The sequence below is a fragment of the Felis catus genome, chromosome C1, assembly GCF_018350175.1.
Source record: "Felis catus isolate Fca126 chromosome C1, F.catus_Fca126_mat1.0, whole genome shotgun sequence".
Lineage (NCBI taxonomy): Eukaryota > Metazoa > Chordata > Mammalia > Carnivora > Felidae > Felis > Felis catus.
The window spans coordinates 186,164,566-186,191,471 of record NC_058375.1 but is presented as its reverse complement, the minus strand read 5'-3'; the positions used below and the strand labels follow the sequence as shown (position 1 = coordinate 186,191,471).

Sequence of the window (26,906 nt, the reverse complement as noted above, 5' to 3'; positions counted from 1 at the left end):
TCATTTTGACAAAGAAATCATCTGATTTCACGTGTTCTCTCTGCTCTCTTTCACTACCCCCAACAGGTTCCCTTTGCTTTTCACCTGGACTCTTGAAAAAGCTTTCTGATTGGATTCTCTGGCTTGGTTTCTCCTCTCTCCAATCCATCTTAAAACAATCACTGTACAATTAATCTTACCAAAATGGTTGAGTGTGCTTATCTGACCAAGGGAAGGAGCCGGCAATGAGAAAGGATTTGAGCAGAGGAAAGACAGGAGGTGAATTCTGAAACAAAGTCCTGGAGGAAATGAAGGAAAAGGGTATCAAAATCCATGTGGAAAAACAAGGTTTGGAAAGGAGTGGAGATTCTTCTCTCTCATTCTCAAATTCTTTTTTTTTTTTTTTTTAATTTTTTTTTCAACGTTTATTTATTTTTGGGACAGAGAGAGACAGAGCATGAACGGGGGAGGGGCAGAGAGAGAGGGAGACACAGAATCGGAAACAGGCTCCAGGCTCCGAGCCATCAGCCCAGAGCCCGACGCGGGGCTCGAACTCACGGACCGCGAGATCGTGACCTGGCTGAAGTCGGACGCTTAACCGACTGCGCCACCCAGGCGCCCCTCATTCTCAAATTCTAAGAAAGTGAAGATATAATGGAAATTTGAGATCGTGAAGAGGAAAATGTAAGGAGACTATTTCCTAAGTGAGAGTGTTAGAGCTTGCTTCAGGGCTTAAAAAGTGGGAACAGGCTTAGAGCTGCCTTATGCTTAGAGCTGCCTTATGGGAAGGTGATGGGAGTGGCCTCTATACGTGGAAGAATGCTGAGCAGGAGAGAGCAACCACGAATGTTGGATAGTGCAGATTTGTCATGATTTTCCCTAGACTGTTCAGTAAGCCCAGAGCAGAGAAAAGGAATGATTCAAGGTTATAAACTCTAAGGAACACACTAGGACATCCTAGAGCTCAGGGATATGGGGCATGAGAATCATAAATGTAGCCGATCAAGGCATCTGTGGTCTATGAAGAGGGATGATGGACTGGAAGTAGGGAGAGGCTGAGGGATGAAAGATCCTGTTGAGAACCCAGAGCAGATGTCAAAGAGAGCAAGAGGCTGAGAAAGGTCATTATAAAAAGGATGTGGCCAGAGAGAGGATGTTAGATACTTCCAGTCTGTGGTCCTCATCTTCCAGAGTGTAAATATAATCCTTTTCCTAAAGACCAGCCCTTCACTTTTTTCAAGGAACCAAAAGTATGCCCCAGAATTCCATCTGTTATGGAGTAAATGTATGTTCTTCAGCAGTTTTGTGTTTTTTTTTTAAATCAGCTGTGCTTCCCAAGCTTTTACCACATTGGCCAAGCTCCTCTAAGTGTATCTGACTGAAATGTGCTTCTATAAAAGAAGCTTATTGTTCCTGAAGTGGTTGGATCTGAGCAGAGGACTGTGGGACCTGCACCTGTCCTGGTTGGGCTCCATTTATCCATTAAAGGAATCTAAGATGGCACTAACACTTTTAGGAGCCACACCAATTACTGGCTGAGATGGAGCTTACTTTGCTGCTAACACACCCTAGGTTGTTTGTGTGACCAGTGTCCCCTGTTCCGTACTTGTGCACCAACTAGAATGCAAGTGTAGGATTTTGCATTCACCTTTGTTAAATTTCAATCTGTAAATTCTGACCTATCCCTCAAGCCAGCTGTTAGCCTTTAGAACCTTACTTTCGCCACCAAAATCAGGGAGTGCATTAGCCATTCCTTCTGACCTTGCATCATTTTTTAAATTAGTTGAGATCTTGTATATCTTACCCAAATTGATTTGAATTTGGATGGGCCAGAGCCAAGTACAGAAGCCAGAGTATTACTACAAGAACTTCCTTCGGAGCTAATATTTACCTCCTAATCCATGTTCATTTGTTTATTCATTCAGTCAGTCACAATGTACAGACTATGCTAAAAGCTGGACTGTAGGTGGTGACAGATACACTCCTTGACCAGCTTTGGAGTTTATAGTGTAGGAAGGCAGATGGTTGATGAATGCTACAGAAGGGGAAATAAAGATGCTTTGGGTGCTGATAACAGGAGAACCTATCCTAATCTAGAGTCAGGGAAACCCCCACCTGAGAACTGAGGATGAAGGGTGATTAAGACCCAGAGGGGTCAGGGGGGAAGAGATGGGAGTGTTCCAAGAAAAGCACACAACATCTGTTAATGGACAGGACAGAGTGACTAGGAGCACGTTCAAAGCAATGATGGTCCAGGATTGTGGGAGCATTAAAGGTTCAAAGGAAGGGGATTTTGGATGAAGCTGGATTGCAAGGCATGGGGCAAAGATGTGCAGGGCCCTGCAAGCCATCTTCTAATTTTGAGCCTTATTCTGAGGGCAAGCCATCGAACGGTTTTACTCAGAAGAGGAGAGTGATATTTGCACATTCGAGAAGGTCACTATGGTCTCTATGTGGATTAGCAGGAGGAGGTCAAGTGGATGGCACGATTCTAATGCAGTGTCCCGGGAACAGAAAATAGACAAAGACGGGGCAGTTTAAAGAATGACTCACTTACAAATTAGTTGGGAGGAAGTGACTGATTTGTGTGTAAGGAGATGCGAAGAACGAGGAGGGCAAAGGAATATGGATGACCCAGGTTTCTGACTTGAACATTTATGTGGATAGCGGTGTCATCTGAGAGATGAGGAGCCATGGTAGAGATGGAGCACTATTCTTGAGGTATCCGCATATCCAGATACTTAGAGAGCAGCTGAACCTCTGAATCTGCAGCTCCAAGGAAGAACTTAGCCAAGAAAACAGATTTGGGCACTGTCAGCATCAAATATTGGTTCTCAGCCCTGATTGCAAACTGAAATTACCTGGTGAATTTTAAAAATATTCCTATACCCAGGCCCCATCTCCAACAATTAAATCTGGGCCTGGTCATTGATTATTTTTTTGTTTTCTTAGTGATTTTAATGTCTATCCAGACTCTGAGAACCATGAATGAGAGATATGGGAAGTCATAGATAGGGTGGGGCAGTGTGGAAGAAAAAGAAAGTGGCATGGGACAGACCTCTTTTTAGGTATAACTGCTCACCTATCAACTCATTTACCTGAATGCACTATCTAGCCGCCCACACCTCCATTATTTACGCAACATTATAACTTCAAAAATATCAGTTCTAGTTTAGGACAGTTTTACTTTTAGAGAGGGCATTCCAGTTATCTACTGCTTCATAAAAAGTCACCCCAAAACTTTGTGGTTTAAAAACAGCAACCTGTAATTTTTCAACATTTTTGTGGGTCACGAATCTGGGAGGAGTTCAGCTGAGTGGGTCCGGCTTGGGGTCTCGTGTATGTAGATGGAGGAGCTAGTAGAGTCAGGCAGAGGAATGCAGGTGCAGGTGGCGTCTGGCTGGGCATCTCTCTGTATTTATGTATCTCAGCAATTCTCCGTGTGGCCTCTCCTTGTGGGCTAGTCTGGGCTTCCCCACGGCATGGTGGGCTTAGAACAGTTAGATTGTTTCTACGGCAGCCCAGGGGACCAACTAGTAAAAAAAAAAAAAAAAGCTGAACCACCTAGCTTCAGAAGTCACATAGTGTTACCTCCTTTTTACTGTCCTGGTCAGCTAGTTCCAAAAACCTACCTAATTTTAAGGGGAGGGGCACAGACCCCACTTCTCAATGGGAGAAATATTGTTATAGCTATTGGAGAATACAATCTACTCAAAGGGTTGAAAACAACAGCCACCACCCAGATTTCTTTCCATCAATTCTAGATCTATACCTTGCAAAGTCACTGTACATTTGAGGGAAGAAAAAGCAAATTAATTTAACTGTTGTTATAATACTAAATGAAAATTGGTATCTTAAAGTTATACAACTTCTCTAATTTCTAGAAATAACCTGATGACTTGTATGTAGACCAAGAGATACTCACATGGACTTTTCTCCCATCTAAAGAAATAGTCAAATTAAAATCAGATAACCAAATGTCTTAAATCTTTTAATTTAGTCCATGATAAATTTTTCATTGTAGAATTCTGACCTTTAATCTGGCACTTGTAGGTTTAAAAAATATGTATCAAATGCCTGCTATTAGCAGCACTGGCCCCTGTAATCCACATGGAGACAAGGAATGAGCTTCATACACATTTCATTTTATCCATTTAGCTAGCATGGATTCAGTGTCTCCCTGCATGTTTACTGTACTTGTGCTTGATCCCTCATATTTTCCCAGAACTGCCAGTTAGATTTGCACAAAACTTAGGGCAGGGTGAGCCCCTGAGCCCACTGGAAGCCTGTTTTCAGCCGGCCTGTTACACCCACACCGTGTTAGGACGTGGGTAAATATTCTGTCTAGTTATTTTCTCTGATGAATTCCACATTTGGACTTATTAGTGAGGACACAAAAAAGGGGGGCAATGTTATTTTTACAGGGAATTTTGGTTTTGAGATTTTAATCAGAATAGAAAAGGTGCTTTTAATTGATCTTCTGCTTCTAATTTAGAATATTCAGTAAAAATCATTCCTCCCTTTCTTTGGAATTTAAGCTCTCCACTTTGGGGGAAAAAGGTAATTAATGAAGTCTACTTTCCCCATGGATTTTTTTCCCTCTGCTCATTCACAGAACTTTTCAGATAAAGAGTACCACGGAGATATAAGTCACTATTACCAGTTAATCAATACCAGAATGAAAAAGTTAATTACCCATTAGTCAATACCAGAATAGAGGAGTTAAATTAATCTCTAAATTATATCAACTTCGGATATTTCTTCATTGTGGCATGAAGTAAGGAGACTATCTGAATGCCACAGAAACCAGGAACACTCACTTTGGGGGAAGTGTACTTGTTCACCTACATACTATGTTTTAATTCCAATGGGTTTGACCAAGTCAAAACACACAGACTGGTTTCAACATCAGTAAAAATTATCATCTGACTGATTAGATTTTGTTTTCCCCATAATTTAATGAGTTTCACTTGCTTTTCCTCTAAAAGCAGTAGAAAGTTAAAACTTGTTTGCACATTCAGCCTTAGTTGAAGAGCTGAAATTACAATCTCAGCCAATAAAAAAGCCAAACGGGAACAAATGTTCACTGATGGATAAGTGGATAAAGAAATGTGGTATGTACTGCAATGGAATAGTAGTAGCCTTAAAAAAGAAGGAAATCCTCTCATATGTGACAACAGGGAAGAATTTTGAGGACACTATGCTGAGGGAAGTAAGTCAGACACATGACGAATATGGCATGACTCCACCATATGACGTATCTAAACAGTCAAACTCCTATAGAAGCAGAGAGTAACAACAAGGGTGGCCAGAGTCGGGGGGAAAAGAAAATGAGAAGTTGCTGTCAACAGGTATAAAGTTTCAGTTATGCAAGACGATTAAGTTCGAGGGATGTGCTGTGTGACACTGTGTCTACAGTCAACAATAACACATTGTATGCTTAAAGAGAGTAGATCTCATGTGCAGTGTTCTTACCGCAATAAGAGAAAAACTGTTAACTTTAAGTTACATAACTGATCCCCATCATCATTTCAATACATTTTTACTGGTAATTATCTTCAAGGATTGAGAAGCAGAGTTCTGAAGGGTCTGTAGACAGTGTGGCATTAGAAATGCCCTACTAGTGAACAACAAATGGAGCACAGGGCTGGTTTAATCAAATTCCTTTATTTTACAAGAAAGCAGGTACAGAGAGGTTATGTCCTACTTTTGAATTGAGGCAGCTAATTTGTATCACAGCTAAGACTGACTCCATGGTCTCTGATCCACGACACAGTCCCCTTTTCCAGTCTTATAAGACACCTATAAGGTGGGAAGGACCATGAATTCACCCAACGTTAGAGTTGGAGAGGGTTTTGGAAATCCTCTACATGAATTCTCTCATTTGGCAGATAAAGAAACTGAAGTCCAGAGAGGTTACACAGTCTACCAAAGGACACAAAGTTTTTTCAGTAGAATGAACATGTTAGAAATAGACTACATTTTTAATAGAAAATGGGACCCACAAATCATCATTGGTCCAAGAAGTTAAGAACCCCTATATTAGTGGCAGTATGGCTCAGTTTGCTAAGGGAAGGAGGATTCTGGAGTTTGCATTTTAATTTACTAATTAACAATGGTTCTCAAACTTTCTATTAATTCTTTTCAATGAACATATAAATCTCATGCTTTTCTCTTATACAACTGAATTTCAAAATAGGTATTTCAATTTCATTTTTTACTATAAATGTTTGCTATATGCTCAAATATTGTGGTACCATGGAAATCTCTCTCTGTGGGAAGCGGAGCTGAACCCAAGCCACGCTCCCCACAGGATGCTCCCAGCCAGTGACTGTGATGGTACATAGTGGTGGAAGATCATTCCCAAAGGATACAGGACCCTTCCAGCCGACAGCTTTGGCCTCAGGACTCCCCTTCCGCGGAAACATCCTTCAAACCACACTCCAAGCTCAGACTCTTCCTACCTGACTTTCCCTTCATCTCTCTCTTCTTTCAAAGACACCAGACCTGCACACAGTGTGTAGACTCTCTCTGCTTGCTCATGCTTCCTCTCTCTTTTTATAAGCACTCCCTCCCTTCTCCTACCTCTAAGAAATCTCTTGCTCCTCTAATCATCTGGCATCTACCTCTTGGGGGACTCAAACAAACACAAACAGGCTTTTTCTAATTACTCCTGTCTTTCTCCACTGACATTCTAATGCTTGCCCCAAACCAGGGAGACATCGTCCACTCTTTCCTCCCTTCTTCCTCATGGCTGAGGACCTCCATTACAGAATCTTGGCTCAGTTATTTAGCTCTATATTGGTTAACAAATATTTTAGGGGCATAAAGTCTATGATACTGCTATTACAGGAGTCATTGGGTACACAACTAAATTAAAAGTCCATTTGTGTTTATAAGGAGCATGTAATCAAGTTGTAGAGAAATGATGTACAGAGAAAGAGAAGCTTTAATAATAACGCAAGCAGCACACTTTTAAGTGCTGAATCTATCTAATCTCATCTAATCTAATCTAACGTATCTGGATAGATTTTTAGTGCTCAAGGTCAGAAGAGAGAAAACCATTGTAGCCTTGTCATTTTTTAAAAAAAATCTGTACCAACTGGATAATTTAATATGAAGGATCATTGTGAGAAACAGCTAGAGTATTGGTGAAGCGCCCATAAATTCCAAGAGATTGCCAACAGAGGTAACTTCTTCCCTGCTGCCCAAAGTCTTAATTTTTGGTGTGTTCTTGTATATTTTAGCATTAACCATCTCTGTTTACATATACCTCTCAGCCATAGTGCAAAAGGGGCTCCTTTTCTAGCAAAAGGCTGGAAGCAGGGGGGCAGGAGAAGCCGAACAGAAACACTGTGAATTCCAATCATGTAACCTAGAAAAAGCAATGTGATGCTAATCCTGCAATAGTAAATTTCTTCTTATCCCCTGAAACTGATGCTGACATTTCCATTTATTCATTCAGTTCCTTTAGACTCCCTGTCAAATCTCTTCTAGTTGCCAAGCAACAATAACAGCAGTTCTGTACATAAGCATTAGGCAATAACTATTGTCAATGTTTCTCCTTCCTTTGAAAGGGAAATTTAATGACCCTTTCCTATGAGAAAATGATGACAAGAACCTGTCTGTGGTGAAACTTGGAAGCTGTTTGTGTGGTTTGTGTTTTTGCTGTTCGAATTCAAGGACTGGGCTCAACTGATTTAAACACTCCTACAAAATTATGAAATTAAGATTTGCCTCAAAGCTTGCGTGATTTGGTCTTTAGAAACAACTGTGTGTCATACACCTGAAACTAATATAATACTGTATGTTAACTACACTGGAATTAAAAAAAAACAAACACAACAGTGTATCATTAAAACTATTCCACATCCTATGAAATGAGTTCTCTGTTAAATGAAGTTAATATTTCACAGATGCTCTGATCCTGCTAAAATTTCTTTAATCAAATGCTTGGGTTTTTCTGATCATACTCCACTCCACATAAAGCCTTGAACTATATTTTAGTACTTTGCGAAAACACGGATCAAGATAGTTACAGGGAAAAAAAAGATAAAATGAGACATCTGCCCATCTGTTGAGGACAGACTCTAGGACACACAGTCTACCTCAGTCATCTGTAGAAATGTTGAGATGACCCTTCTCTGTCCCCACAGTGGACTAGAGCCTCTTCTATTCTTCCTTCTTCATTTTAATGACTCTCTATGATTACTGTTTACAACCCAATTTACCTCTATAACTTTACCAGCTCTAAAAGCTATTTACAATAAGTGGTATATCCCAACAAGTATATTCTAGACTAAGCTATTCCCCATTTCCATATCATTCTGTTTTCTAGCCTCACTTATTTTTTGTGAAGCTTAGCAATAGCTATAAAAGTTTGAAAAAGTCAAGTCCAGTTTTATGTTCTTTTTCTCATTTGGGATTTTTATTTATTTAATTTTTTCTAATCTCAATTCTATGTGAGTTTATATTTTGAGTTCCAGACAAAAATGCTAATTAGAGCTCCTCTTCCATTTTTTAAGTTGTAAAATAAACAGATGAGCTCCCCAAGATCTTTTATAGTTTACATGATTCAGAGCTCATAAAGCTCAATTTGTATTTGCTGACTTTGTTAAGTGGTATTATTACCATGTCCAATCTACAGATTAGGAAACTGAGGCCCAGAAAAGTTAGGTGACTTGCTCCAGAATGCTCAGTTAGTAACTGGGGGGCTAATAATCTCTGCCTCTGTCTCCAAACTCCACAACTTTACCTCACTCGAGATCACTTCCCAAGCATACATGGTTCCCTAAAGTTGCATAGGGATCACTCTTTGTTGGAATTAGATATCAGTTCATAACTGGACAGTCAGCAAATATTTTGTAACCCCATTTTACAAGCAAGGATCCCCTCTGCTTTCCATCACCAAATTGTACTGCAGAATTGTATTCTATTTAAACTGATTTATAATAATGCATGAAAATATCTGACTAAAAAGTTTGCCTATGTCAGTTCTAATAATTTTTTCTTAGTTGACAATTACATATAAAATTTTATAAGTCCATTTAGCTTGATAATCTAGTGTTTTGTATGAGAAATAATATAATAGTAACAACTGAGCCCTATATCCTTAACTCATCCGTGAGTTTCTAGTGTTGAACTTCCTAAAAAATATGTCATTTAGAAAAGAGTTGTAAAAAGTGACTATATCCCAAATAATAAGGTCCCTGATTAGTGTAAAGATTTTGTTCTGGGTATCTTTCCTCAGCAAAGTGAGATATGGGGATTGTTTTTTTCTTCCTTTGGGTTCTTGGGTTCTTCTTTTTTTTTTTTTTTATTTCTTTTTTTTTCTTTTTTTGGTACATCAGGATATGACGAGTTTTACTCACCAAAGGACCTCATTTGTTATGAGGAGACCTTCCTGAAGCCACCTGTATTTGACAACCATCTTATGAAGATGCTGCTTTTTTGCAGAACTACAGGTAGTCAGTCAACCTAAGCAACCCTACTTTCTGTTTTTAGAAGCAATTTAAAACTTGCTTTATTTAATAGCAAAGAGAGTACTAAAATAAGACGACAATTCCATTAGCCTATATTTCAGTTTTCAAGAAGGCCTGAGATTTTGCAAAATATCATGAATGGGAAATGTAGTCTCTAAAGAACTTAACTATTCAAGTAGGCATGTTCATTCATTCGTCATTCATTTGTCTAACTGTATTTGGGGGTCAACTCTGTGTCAAATCCAAGAATATGAAGATAAGAGGGGCCCAATCCCTGCCCCCAAGGAGCACATAGTCTCATGGGGAGAAGACAGAGCTAACCATTGCAATCTGCATAGTGGTTTTGGAGCAGAATGCAGAGAGCCCTGCTGAAGCTAAAAGGAGAAGGGCAAAGAATTCAGGTAGGGCAGGAAGAAAAAGAGAGGAGATATTCCTCTGAAAGGGCTCCTGAAATGGAAGTGAATGAGGGCCAGGTGTCTGAGGAGGAGATGGAAACGACTTTTGCTAAGGCCTACAGGCAAGGAACATTGGAGGTCAGGATGGTGGCAGTGAAGGGGGTCTGTGGGGAAGTGCCAATAAGTAAGGTGCAAAAGAAGACAGGGTCAGATCTCAGAGGATGTACGTCACACTAAGGAGACTGAACTTTGATGGGAACGCAAGCTGGTGCAGCCACTCTGGAAAACAGTATGGAGGTTCCTCAAAAAACTAAAAAGAGAACTACCCTATGACCCAACAATTGCACTACTAGGTATTTATCCAAGGGATACAGGTGTGCTGTCATGAAGGGACATGTGTACCCCAACGTTTATAGCAGCACTATCAACAATAGCCAAAGTATGGAAAGAGCCCAAATGTCCATCAATGGATGAATGGATAAAGAAGATGTGGTATATATATATATACAATGGAGTATGATTCGGCAATCAAAAAGAATGAAATCTTGCCATTTGCAACTACGTGGATGGAACTAGAAGGTATTATGCTAAGTGAAATTAGCCAGAGAAGGACAAAAATCATATGACTTCACTCATATGGACTTTAAGAGACAAAACACATGAACATAAGGGAAGGGAAACAAAAATAATATAAAAACAAGGAGAGGGACAAAACAGAAGAGACTCATAAATATGGAGAACAAACTGAGGCTTGCTGGAGGGGTTGTGGGAGGGGGGATGGGCTAATGGGTAAGGGGCATTAAGGAAATCTACTCCTGAAATCATTGTTGCACTTTATGCTAACTTGGATGTAAATTAAAAAATAACATTAAATTAAAAAAAAAAAAGGAGACTGAACTTTAAGTCCAATGGCATTTCCAACTTAAATCGTTACAGTTATAATCCAATAATAGAAAGATATTTTAAAATAAAACAGCCACAGAGAGTGTCAACTATAAATTTCAGTTGTCTTGGATATTACACCTTAAGCTGTTATTTTCTCCTTTGGACTAAAAGCTGCCTGAGGACAGAAATGATTGCCTCAAAAGTACCTTCTCCTTTTCAATTCATCCAACAGTGGATCCACTAGAGGTAACTGATGAACTCATTTCATCACAAGGATTTTATTAAGTATTAATTTCCCACAGTGCTCCACTAGGTATTGTATAAAAATACTGCATACACCTGTTCTCAGGTCTCTAAAAGCTTATAATTTAAGACAAAACAGTTGTTATTATTCTTAATTTTCAGAACTAAAATGTCATTGCCCTGTGTGACAGATTGAGAAACAAACTACTCATAAGAAGGCCATCAATGCACTAAAATAAATCAACGTAAAATTATAAATGATCACAGAATTTTCAGTTGTTTATTATGATTTATTTTACTGAGTTGAGAGATCTATTAACCTTTTGCTATAGGAAGACGGAAGGTACTAATTGGGTTGGAGGGGCCCTACTCTCATTGTCATGCAGATTAATAACATTTACAACTTAAACATCACCCTCTTTCAAAACAATGCCAACGTTTTGATAAGTTACTGAACTACAATAGCAAAAACACCATCTACTTTTAATCTTCATGTGCATATGTGACATTGATCATGACAAGTGGATTGGTGTGGCGTCTAAGCCAATGCAGGGAGCATTCACACAGAACCTCTGTGGTTGGGGCGCTGACAGATCGGCCTCCTTCCCTTACTGGCTGGATGTCACCTCTGTTTTGAATAAGACACTTTTTCCGGCTGAGCCTACAGTATCGCTCTATCCAACTAGCCATGTTTTGCAAAGAATCAATTACCATGACTCTGATTCTTTAAAGTGCTTTTCCTTCCCATAACCCAACTTTAGAAGCTGTTCAATCCATCCATCAACAGGCATTCAGAAGAGGGCTAACCTTTGGTCGGTACTCTGGTGCCAGACCCAACTTCTCAAACAGGGAAACACATAGTCTCACCCAAGATTAAGACTATGAGTCAGTAAGAATGTGAAGCCATGATATAAAAGGGGCACGTCGTTCTGCTATTGTTTGTTCAATACTCAATAAGTAAAAACAATTTCGTATTAAAATAATATATGCAATATATTACAGAATACAATGGCTAAAAATTTGCGTTGATATCTAAGGTAACCCATGAGACTCCAAACAAATTATGTATTGTGGAAAATGGTTTTGACCATGTCCTCGGAGACCTGGGGTCACAAGTTTGTTCTCCTGCCCTGAGAGTATTTTGGTGGAAAACTGTGGGAAGCAGTAATGTAGTGGAAAGAGGACAGGCTTTAGAACCAGACACAGCACAGTCTGAACCCTTGCTCCTCCACATTTCCTCAGAGTCTGACTTCGACCAAGTCACGTCACCTTAAGCCCCCTTGTCCTCAGAATGTTATTTAATATGAAGATCTGTAAAATAGGTAGCACAGTAGTGGACAGAGCTAGGGTGAGCTCTAAAAAATACCACATAAGGCACGCTCCCACTTAAAAGCTTTCAGCAGTTACTTTTGTCCTTTGAATAAAGCCCTACATGGCTCTCTCTCAGGTTCTAAACCTTTTGGGGCACAAATTCCCTTTGGTGGTCTGGTGAAACCTATGGGGTCTTAGAATGTTTTAAATAAAATACATATAAGTATAAAGGCAACCACCATTCATATTGAAATAAAGTTAAAATTTAAAAAATGTATGCTACAGTAATATATGTGCTATTCTATTAACAACAAATCGCACAATGTGGCGGCCGTTTCAATAGCTATCGTAATTTTGAAGTAGTGAGGAACAAACATCTCAGGGTTGTCTGCAGCAAATGTAATTTGATATGAAGAGATCTGTGGTTTCTAGTTGTGAAAGTCACAGATACTCCTGCTGCAACTGTGGGTTTTCTCCTTTCCCTGCATTCATAATCAAAGGAGATGCTAAATTTCATTTAGATGTGAGTGAAGATGAAAATGTGTTTTTTCTCATGCAAGTTTGTGGAGCCCTGGAGTCCACCCGTGGATCTTACGGAGGTCCAGGAACACAGATGAAGAGCCAATATCCCACCAACACTGGTTCCTGCAGTGCTCACTTATCTCATCTCCCCTTCCCATCCCTTTGCCCATTACTTTCTGGCAACAGGGAGCACTTGATCTTCAAACACATTCCATTGAGCCCACCTCAGGGCTTTTGCCTTTCTCTCTGGAATCTGCCCTCAGGTCTCTGCATGGTGCTTCTTTCTTGTTGTCTTCATCTCAGCTCAAGAATCACCTCCTCTGAGAGGGCTGCCCTGACCAACCCCATCTAAAGTACCCCCTCCCACAGCCACCCTCATCGTTACACTATCTGAAATTATATGTTCTCTATTGACTCTTTGTTTCTCTGTCCTAAAGAGCAAGCTCCATGGGAGCAGGAACCTCCTCTACATGCTCAGCGCCATCATCCCAGCATCCAGAACAGTGGCACAAAGTTACAGTCCAACACGTCTTTGCCAAATGAAAGAAAAAACGTGGAGACTCCATTAGTGCTACTTCTCTCATCCTTCACACTATGTTTTAGGTACTGTGAGGATACAAGGAGATAAAAGACAAACTCTGGCCTTCAAGTAGTTTATGGTCTAGTGGAGGTGGGAGGTAGCCCTGTGGAAGGTGGAGAGGACTTCTCACTCTGCTGTACAACCATGGACATATCTCTTCTAGGGCCTCAGTGTCCACTGTGCCAGATAAATGGCTTGGATAAATTTATCTCCGTGGTCTCATACCATGGTCTCATATGGTTCATGATCATGAGGAGCTAACAGTGCAAGGTAGCATATATAGGAAGTGAGGGGTTTTGACCCTAAGGGGAGGAAACTTCACAGAGGTGGACAAGACTTGGAAGGGCTTTGAAGTGTAATCAGCCTCCAACAAATAACAAGAAGGGGGATTTTCAGAGTCATGAACTTCCAGCTGAAAGAAACTTTATAGGTTATCCAGCAGGACCACTAGGTAATGCTATGGACATCTCTGTATGAGGCCATTTCTGGAGATGTAACATAATACCCCAGCCCTCAGATGTAACCCAGAATGTGGCTGAGAGTATGAGCTGTAGAATGGCACTACCCGGGTTCAAATCCCAGCTTTGTAGCTTACTAGCTATGTAAATTGAGGCTAATTGCTTAACTTTTCTGTGTCTCAGTTCTCCTCTCTGTTAATAACAACAGTATTAACTTCACAGGGTTATGGTCAAAATTAAATGAGAAAATGAATGTAATATGCATTAACACACATTTAGTAAATGTTCCTTATGATTCTTTCTGTTGAATGTTTTTTTAAAAATATTTTTTAAATTTATTTTTGAGAGAGAGCGAATGGGGGAGGGGCAGGGAGATGGAGACACAGAATCTGAAGCAGGTTCCAGGCTCTGAGCTGTCAGCACGTAGCCCAATGTGGGCCTCGAACTCACGAACTGTGAGATCATGACCTGAGCCGAAGTCAGATGCTCAACCGACTGAGCCATCCAGGTGCCCCTGCTGAATGGTTTGCTAGCATGTCAAACTTACTATGTATCCCCCAAAACCACTTTTCTCTTCTTCCACTGCAATTAAATTTTTACTAGCTGGAGACTACATTATCCAGTTTGTGAAGTTTCTATAAGCCAATACAGAAATATATCGTACCTTTTCCTTGACATTCACATGAGTATTGAGTTCAGCCATCTTGCTTCTAGTGGAATAAGCCCTGTAAAGAAGGAAGAAAAGATTAAGTCTAAAGTTTTAAAATTGATTTCTCAATGTGTTATTTTAATGCTCTCTCCCATGCTGAAATGCTCTCGTTCAGCCATAATCATAAATACCATTTTAGAATGTAAAAATGCTTTCAAGCTAAGCATTTATCTTAGATATGTTCTAAAAGCATATTATAACTCTAGAAGACAATGTGAAATCTTTTATTCATACTATATTGACACGAAAAATGACAAAGATAGATGGGTGTGTACCCAAACTGTGTTTTTTTATTAAGTAAAAGAAAGGTAGTCAAAAATAGTGAGAGGAGGAAAAGCATACCTATTTTAACTAAGCATTGTCATCCCAATCCTTGCTGTCCCAAAGCTTTTATTAGCCGCTAGTTAATTTAACAAACATTTATTGAGTCTTTCCTGCATATACATAACTATACCAAAGCACTCGAGGAAGAGACAGGAGAAATGATTCCAGATTTAAACATAAACACTGGACATAACAGTTTTTAAACTGGCTTTTTCACTTATCAATATATGAACAGCCTTCCAGATCAATGCATATATAACCCTTCACCATAATTTTAATGACCATAAATTCAGGATCTCTATCAAATGGAGTCTTAAAATTGCCCATAATCTTTGTTTCCCTAAATTCTTTAGGCTTTCTACTGCTGGTGTCTAATCTTTTTTGTGAAGTGACCCACTCAGAGAAGATCTATATTCTTTTTAAAAAAATTTTTTTTTCAACGTTTATTTATTTTTGGGACAGAGAGAGACAGAGCATGAACGGGGGAGGAGCAGACAGAGAGGGAGACACAGAATCGGAAACAGGCTCCAGGCTCTGAGCCATCAGCCCAGAGCCTGACGCGGGGCTCGAACTCACGGACCGCGAGATCGTGACCTGGCTGAAGTCGGACGCTTAACCGACTGCGCCACCCAGGCGCCCCCAGAAGATCTATATTCTTAATAAGAAGCAGTGGTGTTTTCTTTCTTCTCATCTGGTCTAAACCTTTCATGATTATTACGGAAGACAGATCTTAAGTCTTTAATAGTTTCAATCTCTTTTTGAAATAGAACATGAATGATTTAAATGGCCAAACAGATTGGTTCAAAAATTAGCAGCAGGACAGGCCAAGGTATCGATATACTTCCTCTTTGCATGTTTTACACTTTTTGTCAATCAAAAACCCCTGAAACTCTTTCTTATATTCTTTTTGACTTATGCTACAATGAGTGCATCTAGAGTTGATACATTTCAGGGATAACTTCCAAAAATTCTCTGATTTCTCCTCATCATTTTCTTTTAAACCTAGGTCTTAAATAAAACATAAATTCAGATCTATTACATTTTGTTGATTCAGGATGAAAGCTTAGCAATATGTAAACTTTATTACCCTTCAAATAGGAATCCACATATATTATTATGCATTATCAGACATTATAAACAATAGGATTTCATTCTTGTAAGTTTCCAAATGCTAATGCCACTAACACATGCATTTGGGCACACTAACAGGCTAGACCCTGCGTACTCAATCCCCAGTAAGACAGCTCCTTCCCAAATGCTCTGCAAAGAGTGTCTGTCCCATTGAATACTCCCAGTTAAATAACTGTCCCAAATGGTAAATTCTTTTTTTAATATTTATTTATTTATTTTGAGAGAGAGAGAGGCAGAGAGAAAGAGAGAGAATCCTAAGCAGGCTCTGTGCTGTCAGCACAGAGTCCAATGCAGCGCTCAAACTCAGAAACCATGAGATCATACACGAACTGAGCCGAAATCATGAGTTGGACGCTCAACCGACTGAGACACCCAGGTGTCCTGCCCCCACCCCCCACCCTGCAAATGGTAAATTCTGTATTCTCTGACTTGGCATATGGGAGAAAGCGAATAGCTGGCAAACAATACCTGAATTTCATTCTCATTTATTCTTGCTCCTAAGAGTTGCTAGGAAAAGAGAACGGGATTATTTTCTGATGATCTATAACAGTGAAGACAGATGGCATATGAGGTACAAGGACAAATAATCAGGAGTTTTTGTTGATAAGCCATAGATGAAAGTGGAACCTTTGATCAGTCATCACAACACCTGCAAAATGGTCTACAATCATATTTGAAAACATCTGGATGGTTGATTTTCTTATTCAAATGGGAGTTTAGGCATGTAAACATGAACAGTACATATATGGATTTTTCTGCATGGGACATTGTATGCCTGCCTGGACGTGTATGTAAGAGAGAGAGACATTGTAAGAGGGAACAAGGATGGGGGAGGGAGGGGAATATATAGATTATACCTATGGAACTATGAAGGATCAAAGGTGACAGCTGGATTTGGTACTATTTGTTAGGATAGATCTGTGAGCCACAATTCCTTTCATTAGACTAGACTAGCTAAATCTTCTGGACACATCTAATCTTGCCATTATAGATGTGTGAAATCTGATAGAAAAAAGTGTTGTGTTTTTGTTTTGCTTTGATGTCTAGGATTTGGGTGTGAAGCATTTTCTAAAGCTGGAGTGTTATAATCCACAGAGAATCAGGGACGAATTTCATTGAGGACAGAAAATTTCTGAGATCTGAGGAAGTGGCAAAACTGAATGGTGATCTGTATTTGTAGATGAAATACACACACACACACACACACACACACATTTCTTTGGCAATTCCCTTTCTCTTTGACCTCAAAGTCTAACTCAAGAAGACTCTTCTTTGGTAGTGGTGCCAGTAAGATTAATTACAACATTTTTGTGTGTGTGTGTGTGGAAGGAAAAGCTGGCTCCGAGGGTGGAATGGGGCTATTACAGGTTTCTCAGACGGAAAGAGAAGATAATTACAAGGACCGTTCTTTGCTCATTTTACTCCCTTAATTTTTTTCACCTGTGTGGAGCACTGCCTCTAGGCTCTCCCTTCCAGGTGGATTGCAATGCTCTCTCTACATCAAGGCTTTCTGCTGGCTGGTGTATAACAGAGAGATTGGGGAATCAGCTACAGTTCCGGTTATGGAAACTAGATGGAGGATTTTAATCTAAATAAAACTTAAAGAATTAAGAGTTTAAATGGCTAGACAGTCAAACAGTTCTATTGATAAGGACAAACGTTAGGGCAAGGTTGATTATCAGTGTGCTGAAGGTCCTTGTTAAATGTCCACACCCTCGGTTTGGCACTACCTCTGGATTATTGTGAAGCACACCTCACACTGGCATGGCATCATATGCCCATTACCCTTCCAGAGCCGACTCCCTCTCCGCTCTGAAAATGATACTATGCTGTGCCCCTATTCTGTTGGGATTCTGTGTTTTGCTACGAACTCTTTCTGGACAGTCAGATCAATTTGATCCGAATCTTAATTGTTTCACTTAGATAGTTAAGATCTTTTCCTCCACTACACATATTGTCATCTCCTCCAAAGTAACAAAACAAGCCCAGAGACTGACAACTTGAAATCCCAGCCCTTATAGTTGCAGACCCCTGAGTTAATCTGAGAATCCTTTAATGCTGTGAGTGATAGGTGTTTGGGACCAACACACCTCACATCACACATGGTGACACACTTGGTAGCTTATCACTACTGGACACAGCTGATGACCATATCCTAACTAACTTTGATCAAAAGAGCTTTTAAATCCTGGTTTCTAATTCCTACTATCACTTAAAAGTGTTCTCAGAACTGACTAGTGACTAAAGCCTAATCATTCAAATCTGTAAATACATGTTCCATACATATCAATCAATATAAAATTAAAATAACCAGAAATTCTTGATATTGATGTAACATTTCAATAGCTTAGATGTTGCTTGAAATTTTTTTCCTTAAAGTTGTACTTTAGCTTTTAGTAATAACATTACAAACATACATAGATGCCATCTAAGTTTTATATACATCCCAGAGAAATATGTAACAAATAGTTATATATCATACATTATATTAGTTATATATTACATATACAAATAGTACCATATCTATATCTATATATATATATATATATGTATATTCCAAAGTCAAAACTTATTAGGAAAGATATCAACCCCAAAGAAAAGAATTTCACAATTTATCACCAATATATCATCTATATACTTCTCCAGTGTAAAATTAATAACCCACAAATATGGTTACCAATCACTTCATGTGCAAAGTTATATCAAACTGTACTACTCATTATGCAAGATCTTACTTAATATACATTAATGACAGTCAGAAAAATCTATTAGCTTATAACAAAGATAAATATTCTTTATGAAAAATAAACCTGAATAGCAAATATGTTTCAGCATTTCTAATTAATACAATTCAGTGAAATTTAATATATGTGACAATCTAATCAACTACCAAACTCTGAGTTTAAGAAATGTATGTATTTATAATGCTCACACAATCATATTCAACATAAAAAGTGAAAACAAGTTATTGAAATGCCAAATTGCTTTCTGACTCCGTTTCCCTCATGTTTTACTGGGTAGACAGTAATAAAGTTTCACTTTTGTTTCTCTAAAACCTATTACTGCTCTTAGAGTCACTTTCTTTTTCCCAGGTATGACATCACTTTTCTTGAATTGGATTCAGGGAACCAGAGGTGATACGTAAGAAAAATTTTAAAATAACGATTTTAACAATTTTTTTCAAGATCATTTATGCAAAGTTCTCCCATGATCTATAAAAGTATAAAGGTCACAATGCATAATTAGAGCTGTTCACAGAGTATTTCATAAATCATCATAATATAGCTGAAGGGGATAGGTTAAGTGTCAGACATCCTGACAATAAGGTGCAGAGTAGGTAAATGAGCAAGTTGATAGGAGATGGGGATCGACTGGCTTTCTGGCTGATCATGAGAATCACCTGGAGAGCTTTTAGAAACAGAGACTCCTGGGCCCCAATGCCAAGTGGTATGGGGGGTTTGAGGCCTGAAAAAAGCAACCCCCCCAGGTCATTTTCATGCAAAGCCAGATTTGACTGTGGCTAGACTGCACTGGAATGTGCTGGGGCTATAAAATATATCCCAGATTTCAAAGACTTACTACAAAAAAGTAATGCAAACTGTCTCAATACTTTTTATACCTATTACGTGTTGAAACGATAATATTGGACATACTGGGTTACATCAAATGCAACATAAAAATTAATTTTACCCATTTCTTTTTACCATTTTTAAAAATTTTTTTAAATATTTTTAAAGTTTTATTTATTTATTTTTGAGAGAGAGTGAGTGGGGGAGGGGCAGAGAGAGAGAGAGGGAGAGAGAGAGAGAATCCCAAGCAGGCTCTGCGCTGTCAGCACCGAGCCCGATGTAGGGCTCGAACTCACACACTGTGAGATCATGACCTGAGCCGAAACTAAGAGTTGGATTCTTAACCGACTGAGCCACCCAGATGCCCCTCTTTATACCTTTTTAAAGGTGACTACTGGAGAATTGTAAATGGCCTATGCGGCTTACATTATATCCCTACTGGAAAGTGCAGTCCTGGAGCAGCTGTGCTGAAAGTTTGATTCCCAGAAGAGCAGTATCAGCGGCATGTAGGAACTTGGTAGAAATGCAAATTCTCTGTCTCTTGCTATAGACAGAATGAATCAGAAGCTCTGGGGCAGGCGCACAGCAATCAGCATTTAGCCCTCCCCATCCCCACCCCTACCCCCCCACCCACTCCCCACCCCCCACCCCCCATCCTCACAGCAGGGCATTCAGATGCACACAAACTAAGCTCTGAGAGCCACTACTCCAGAGTCTCCATCCTGGGAATATTAAGAAAGGGCCTCTTCCTTGATCTCAATCACTACACACAACAAACAGATTCTTATAGAAGCCTAGAGAGATAAATGCGGGCCCAGTTTCCCACAAATTACATTAAAGAATGATCTTTCCACCAACATACTATTAATAATAATTAACACACTTACGGGGTAGTTACAATGCGGGGCACACTAAGTACTCAACACATTTTTTTTCAGTTAATGCTCCCCCTATAAAGTAAAAACGATGATTATCCCCCATTTCACACATGTGAAAGCTGAGGCATAGGAATTCAGTAATTAAGCCAGAGTGGCAGGGCCAGGATTCAAACCCAGGCACTGACTCTGGAGTCCACTTAGAGCACCTCAAAGTCATCATAAACAAGTTATGGGGCTCAGTGTATATGAATTGCAGCAAGAATTCTGCAAGGAGAATGGAACCCATCCCAGGCTTTGGCTTCTCAGGCCAGGCAGGCATGTGATATATGCCTTGTTATCTATGCAGGGCATACAAACTGCAGAGCAAAACTGCTAAACTCACACAGGAATGGACAGGAATATACTTGTTATAAAGAGATGGCTGTTTTCCTGCGGCTTCCTACCTCAGACAAGAGTGTAGAAAGCTGCATTTAGCGGGCCCTGAGCCAACAAAGTGTTTCCTTGGCTCTCCAATGCTGCCCAGGGGCTCCATGACATTCCAGGGCCTAATGTTTTAACTGCTTCTTCTTTCTAAATTAAAGTAGTTACAGTGTCTATGTATGTGACTTCGGTACAGCCTAGACAGTGTTGTGATCATGTGGGTAGCTCCTGAGACATTTTCTCATGGCTGCCTCAGAGAGAAGAATCAGGACTGATCTTGTGAGCTGGAAGCCAATCCCTTGATGTGATTGGCGGAAGCAGCAAAAAGCTTCTCAGTCAAAACAGAGTGTCCAACGGTCTCCCAGAGTGCCAGTTCCTAACCTGTATAAACTTAACAGACATCTGCATTTTTACTCGGTTTATTACAGCACGCTATTACCTCTGGAAGAAGGTGCACTGTAACAGATTAACTTATTTTACTGCACTGCTGTCAACTGGCCCTCAGCAGAGAGCAGTGCTCTGAGAGAATGACAAACAGGTCAGGTAAGTTTTCAATAGGTCTGTCTATATGGGGCACCACATCCTTATGGACATCTGAAGAAAGGTTCTAGATCATCACAGTATATAGCATGAGGGCCTCAGGTCTCCAGCTGTAGAACAAGAGGCTGGAGTTATAAGGGAAGTGAAATAATTTTACCTATGCCCTTCTGAGTTCTTACCTGAGACCCCTCTATAATAAAAGGCAGATTAACAAGGGAAAAACAAACAGAAGTTTATTAACATGTGCACTCACGTATAGCAGGGAGGTACGCAGGGGAAAGTGAGGCGCCTCACCGTGGCTTAGAATTCAGAATTAAATACCATGTTAACAGGGAAAGGGGGCGGGGGATAGGCCTCTCAGAGGACAGCAAATGATTTTGAGGAAAGACGAGAGATCTGATAGTTTGCAACCAATGTGTTTAGGCATGACAGGAGTCAACAGTCTAACTTGGTTGACAAAACTGCCAGAGGGAAGTTCAGAGATAGCCTCTCCCTGCCTTTGTTGTTTTTCAAATGCCGAGAGCTCACAATAATCAATAGGTCAAGGTGGCATATTTTGGTAGTACGTCCTGAACTCCTACAATCACATTTTGGGGTGGCATATTCTCTACCCTTCCGAGTAGGACCTCTGTGGCCCTTTTCAGCTCTCAGACCTTGCAAGTCTGTAAGGGCCCTGGGAGTGAAGGGAGCACTTAGCAGCTAAGGCAGCAGAAAGCTAAAAATCCACCTGAAAAAAAAAAAAAAAAGCATGGGGGCTGTCTCCAATGTACTAGGCTGTCTTCCTGTAAAGATCACCTTTACACTGGTCACGGACTAACTGTCCAGCCCCCCAAGCATGACCAGGGGTACTTGCATGCCAGCTGAAGAGGGAAATAGTGTTCCTTCTATGAAACTGGGGCTTTGCTTAAATTTAACGTTACATAGGTTCTCTGTTGCTTGACTTTTCCTGTTGCCTGAACCCTCTCTTCTGTTTTGTGCCCTCTTCCCTTTCCCTCAGTCCTTTGCTGCCCCTTATCTGGTGCTGTAATTACTGAGGTCTCTTATATTCCAAGTGCTTTAGCTCTTTCTTCTGTGGTTTAATTCCCACAGTTTAATAAAAGTTCTTGTGCAGTGCCTTGTTCCTTAGAGGAAAGCTGCTTTAATTATTAGGAATGAGGACACATAAACAATGAAACAGAGAATGGTGATTAAAATATGAATTTCATATAAAGATACTTACCTAGACTTTTTTTGTTTAATTTTGCTAATTCGGAGGGGGAAAAAACCCCTCAAGGTTGCATTTTTATTCAAAGACACTTCAATGTACTAAACTCACTGTTAGAACAACTTTGCTGAAAAGCATTTTAAGGGCAAATGTCAGAAAAAATTTCACATTTAAAAGCCCAGGCTCTGCCTCTTTTGAAAGGCAGGGTTAGCCTTTGGTTTAGAAATGTCGCTGCCTACGAAGTTCTTTGTGGGGGGAAGAAAGAAAATTGAATGTTTTATTTAAACAGGTCATTAACAGTCAATACTTATTTGAAAAGGCCTGCTTCCAGAGGCAGATAAAAGCTTCCAATCACTTAGAATATCACTTGAGCGCATCTAGGGCAAGATGTGCTGATGCAAGTTTCAGACCTCTATGGGAGAACGTCTTCACTCAACAGCCCCACAGCGGGGGGGTAGGAGGGCAGAGTCATCCCAATTCCCAATTGTGCGCCCTTGTATATGCTGCACACCCAGAGCCAGCAGAGAAGAGCACAAAGCACACTTTATGGCCGGCCCAGCTTTGAATTTTTCCATTTTAGTACTGGCAAAGACGTATGAATGAAGATTAACCATTTTTGCATAAAGTGCCAAACCACCTCTCCACGCCAGCAGAGTGTAAATGGAAGCAAAAGAGCAAAGGGCAGCTAAACTGAATGCGGCAGATCTCAGGCACTGCAAGCACACGGGGTGGGTGTGTGGCAGGCTTTATTAGCATTCAGCTGTGGCAAGATTTTCCTATTTAATTTGAAATGATTTCATTTCATAGGTCTTTGACAGCTTGAGAATATAAATAAATGCCTTTTTCTAAAAGTGACCCAACGCTGGCTCCTGGAAGGCTCTGCTTCTGATCGAGGGGCTTTCAAGCAAACACGTGTTTCCATAGAGATATGGGTGACCCGGGCCTGGTGCGAGTACCTACTTGTACCAGCAGTTCAATTATGTTTCAAGATGCAGTGATGTCAGCTCAAGTCTTTAAAACATGCCCATTCTCAGAGAAGCCTCAGGAAAGGTGAAGTGACTGGCATTATGAGGTTCAGAAGAAGAAATTCTATCCTCTCCAAGCATGCCACAATAGTTTCTCTTTCTGCAGATTATGCTAGTTTGCCCCCCATACCCCTACTGCCCATTGAACGAATCTCTAATCCCAGAGGGGTATGGACAAAAAACCAAGCAAGTTCTTCGCACACCTGAGCACCAAGTGCCTTACACAGACTCCCCAAATGCTGAAAAAGAACACGCTTTCCCTCTCTTCCCTTGCTCCCAGTTCTTCAACTAGCCATGGGCAATCCCTACAGAGAGGGCAATGCTTTTTCTTATTATCTGACAAACATTCACTAAACACCTTGGACGTACCTGGCTCTATGGGGAGTGCTGTCAGTGGTTACAAAGTAACACTTACTGAACTCTTACTGTGTACCCGACACAGCACTAAGCACTTTTCATATATTAACCCATTTAATTCTCATAATAACTCTCTGGAGTATACTATCCTCATTTTATTAAAAAAAAGAAATGGAGTGACAGAGAGTAAGCTACTTACTCAAGTCACACTGCTAATAAGTGCCTGAGCTGAGCTCTCAGCTTGGACCTCCTGATTCCTTCTATTACTGGATGGAGACAGATGTATACACAAAAACACAGACAAGAGCCAGATGAGGAGGTGGTGAAGGAAATCAGAGTGTGGACTCAGGAAATCAGAGTTGGAATTGAGCTGGCTTAAGGTTCTGGGCAGGGCTCAGAATCAGGACTGTGGTCTGCTCAGCCTGCAAGTCTCCTGGCAGAGACCAGGCATAGCGGAGGGCTGGAGGCATGCTTGCAGTCAGCAGGGGCTGTATACTTTCTTAAAACTTTTCATAGCAACTTTATAAGGAAAACATAGATATTCATCTCCCAAGAAAACATGCACTATGGTTCTGCAATATAACTCCAGAATGGCAAAGAGAAGTCCTAACTAAACTTGGCAAAGAAAGGCTACACGTTCAAAGCCAACTCGGGAAGCTGGCTTATTTGTCACAGAATAAACACCGGTAGAGAAACCATCATCTTTTCAGTGCAGAGTCTGGTTTCAGAAACCTCTGTTCCAAGGAGCTCACAATATTCCTAATTCATTAAGTCAGAACTCTTTTAGGAAACATTTAATGATTTTCTCAGAGGGGCAGAGAAAGGTTTTTCCTACTGTCTTGAAATGGCACTGGCACTGACTGAGTAAAGACAGTAGAAGATGTCTACCTTACATGTACTGGCATTTGGTGGGAAAGGAATACTAGGAAACTGAGGCAGTGCCTCAATATCCAGCAGGAGAGACCCCACCAGCAGCCAGCCCCTCTAACACAATGACACCAACCCCACCCCCACCCCCAAACTCCTGGACGTAATTACTCCTGAGACTTTCCAACAAAATCAACCTCAACTCACTTTTTAAGGCTTCCTGGTGTGTTCTAAATCAGCTCCCAGCGCAAAGCCCAAGTTTCTGACTTTGTCAACACGCAGATAAGCCCTGTTCCCCAACTGGCCCACCTTTATCAACACGTTTTTACCATGACCAGTACGTCATCGCAGTAGTGACGCAGGTGGAGTCAGAAACAGGGTAGGTAGCCGGATCCCGGGTGTGGCTGAGTAACTGGCAGTAGGCTGGTGGCCTCAGCCACCTGAGGCTCAGAAGGACTCACCCTCTGAGAAACGGCTTGTTCCCTTTTTGTAAAACCGGCCAGTGCTTTTGCCTTCGGGTCCCTGTTAGTGAATGCCCAGTTCTTCATTCTTCTTATCTTAGGGAAGGCGTAACTATAAGACTAAACTCGCAACCTTTACACTGACTGCCCCAGGGGCTAAGAGACAGTACAGGCTGGGACTCCAGTCATCATTCCAAAGGTCAGTTTCTGGGTATGGTCATCTGCTAAAGGCTTCTAATCTTCCTGTGACACTAGCGCAACATATGAATCAATTAGCAAACATTCCTGGCACTATACCTGGAGGCTTGCTCTCTCCCCTCCTCCTTCTAAAACCTGCTCCTGGTGTTAGGGGTGCCTAGGTGACTCAGTCAGTTAAATGTCAGACTCTTGATTTCGGCTCAGGTCATGATCTCCCAGTTTCTGAGATCGAGTCCCACGTCTGGCTCTGGGCTGACGGCATGGAGCCTGCTTGGGATTCTCTCTCTGTGTCACAATAAATAAACAAACTTAAAAAAATAAATAAATAAAACCTGTTCTTGGTTCTAGAACTAATGTACTACCATGTACTACTAACTAATGTACTACCATGTCCACATGTATATACATTTTACGAGGGGTCATGCTCTTGCTCAGAGGAATGAAGTTCTCATGGTGAACATTCAGTCTTTACCAGTGAAAAGCTAATGTGAGGCGTATGAGGGTGGGGATAACCATGGGTGGGGGGCTGGAGGGCAGAATGGGCAAGGCTTTCTTAACTGTTACATCTGTTTTGCCTGCAGGCAAGTTAGTCCTATATATGTTACCTCTGTTTGCTGGTTTGATTTTTAAAAACCCAGCCTGTAAGTTCAACATGTTGTCAGAAAGGTGCTGTTTCTCTTTAGGGTCAGGCCTGTCTTGGTCCCCGCCATGTCAGTAACCACCCACAGGCAAAGTCACCAGGGAGCCCCACCCCCACCCCCAGCTGGCCCTGTGGCAGAGTGGCAGAGGCATGTGCATGAATTATGGTGCTTTTTACAACGTGCATAGCATCTTGGGCCCTTAACTGATTGCAGAGAGGAAACTGCCTATTTTCTGCTATTCAGCTTCTTCCTTATCTTCTTATGCTAGAAAACAAAGAATTACAATTTACCAAGTTTGAAACTCAATTCTGCCTCTTACTAGTTTTGGGATTTGGGCAGATTGCTCCATGTCTCTATGCCTCTGTTTCCTCATCGGTAAAATGAGGATAATAATAATAAGTACCTCACTGGGTGGCAATGAGGAGGAAACAAGTTCATATTTGTAAAAGTGATTAAAACAGTGCTTGGCACACACAGAATAAATAGAAATAGAGAAATAATCTCACTAGATTCCTCCATAGCCTGTGTGGTTGCTTTCCTATAATCCTCATTCTACAGATGAGAAACTAAGCCTTAAGAGGTCATGGTCATGCATCTAGCCAGTGAGGGAGCTGGCCCTTGAAACACAACCTTCCAAAGACAAATTGCCCTTATATGTCTACACTTTCCCTAACCTCCATCTCGGACACTGTCACCTCACAGGATGGGGGAAGCTCTGGAGGGGAGT

General features: G+C 40.6%; 1 protein-coding gene across 6 annotated transcripts in view; it reads right to left on the bottom strand.

Moving 5' to 3' along the window:
• The window catches only part of SPATS2L (spermatogenesis associated serine rich 2 like), a 166,792-nt gene that overhangs the window by 69,184 nt on the left and 70,702 nt on the right, over nt 1-26,906 (bottom strand). For all 6 annotated transcript variants that reach the window (XM_045034254.1, XM_023259588.2, XM_023259589.2 and 3 more), the window contains one exon: nt 14,520-14,580. In XM_045034254.1, the coding sequence (XP_044890189.1) occupies nt 14,520-14,558 (39 nt within the window). In that variant the 5' untranslated portion in view covers nt 14,559-14,580. The remainder of the gene's footprint in view (nt 1-14,519; nt 14,581-26,906) is intronic.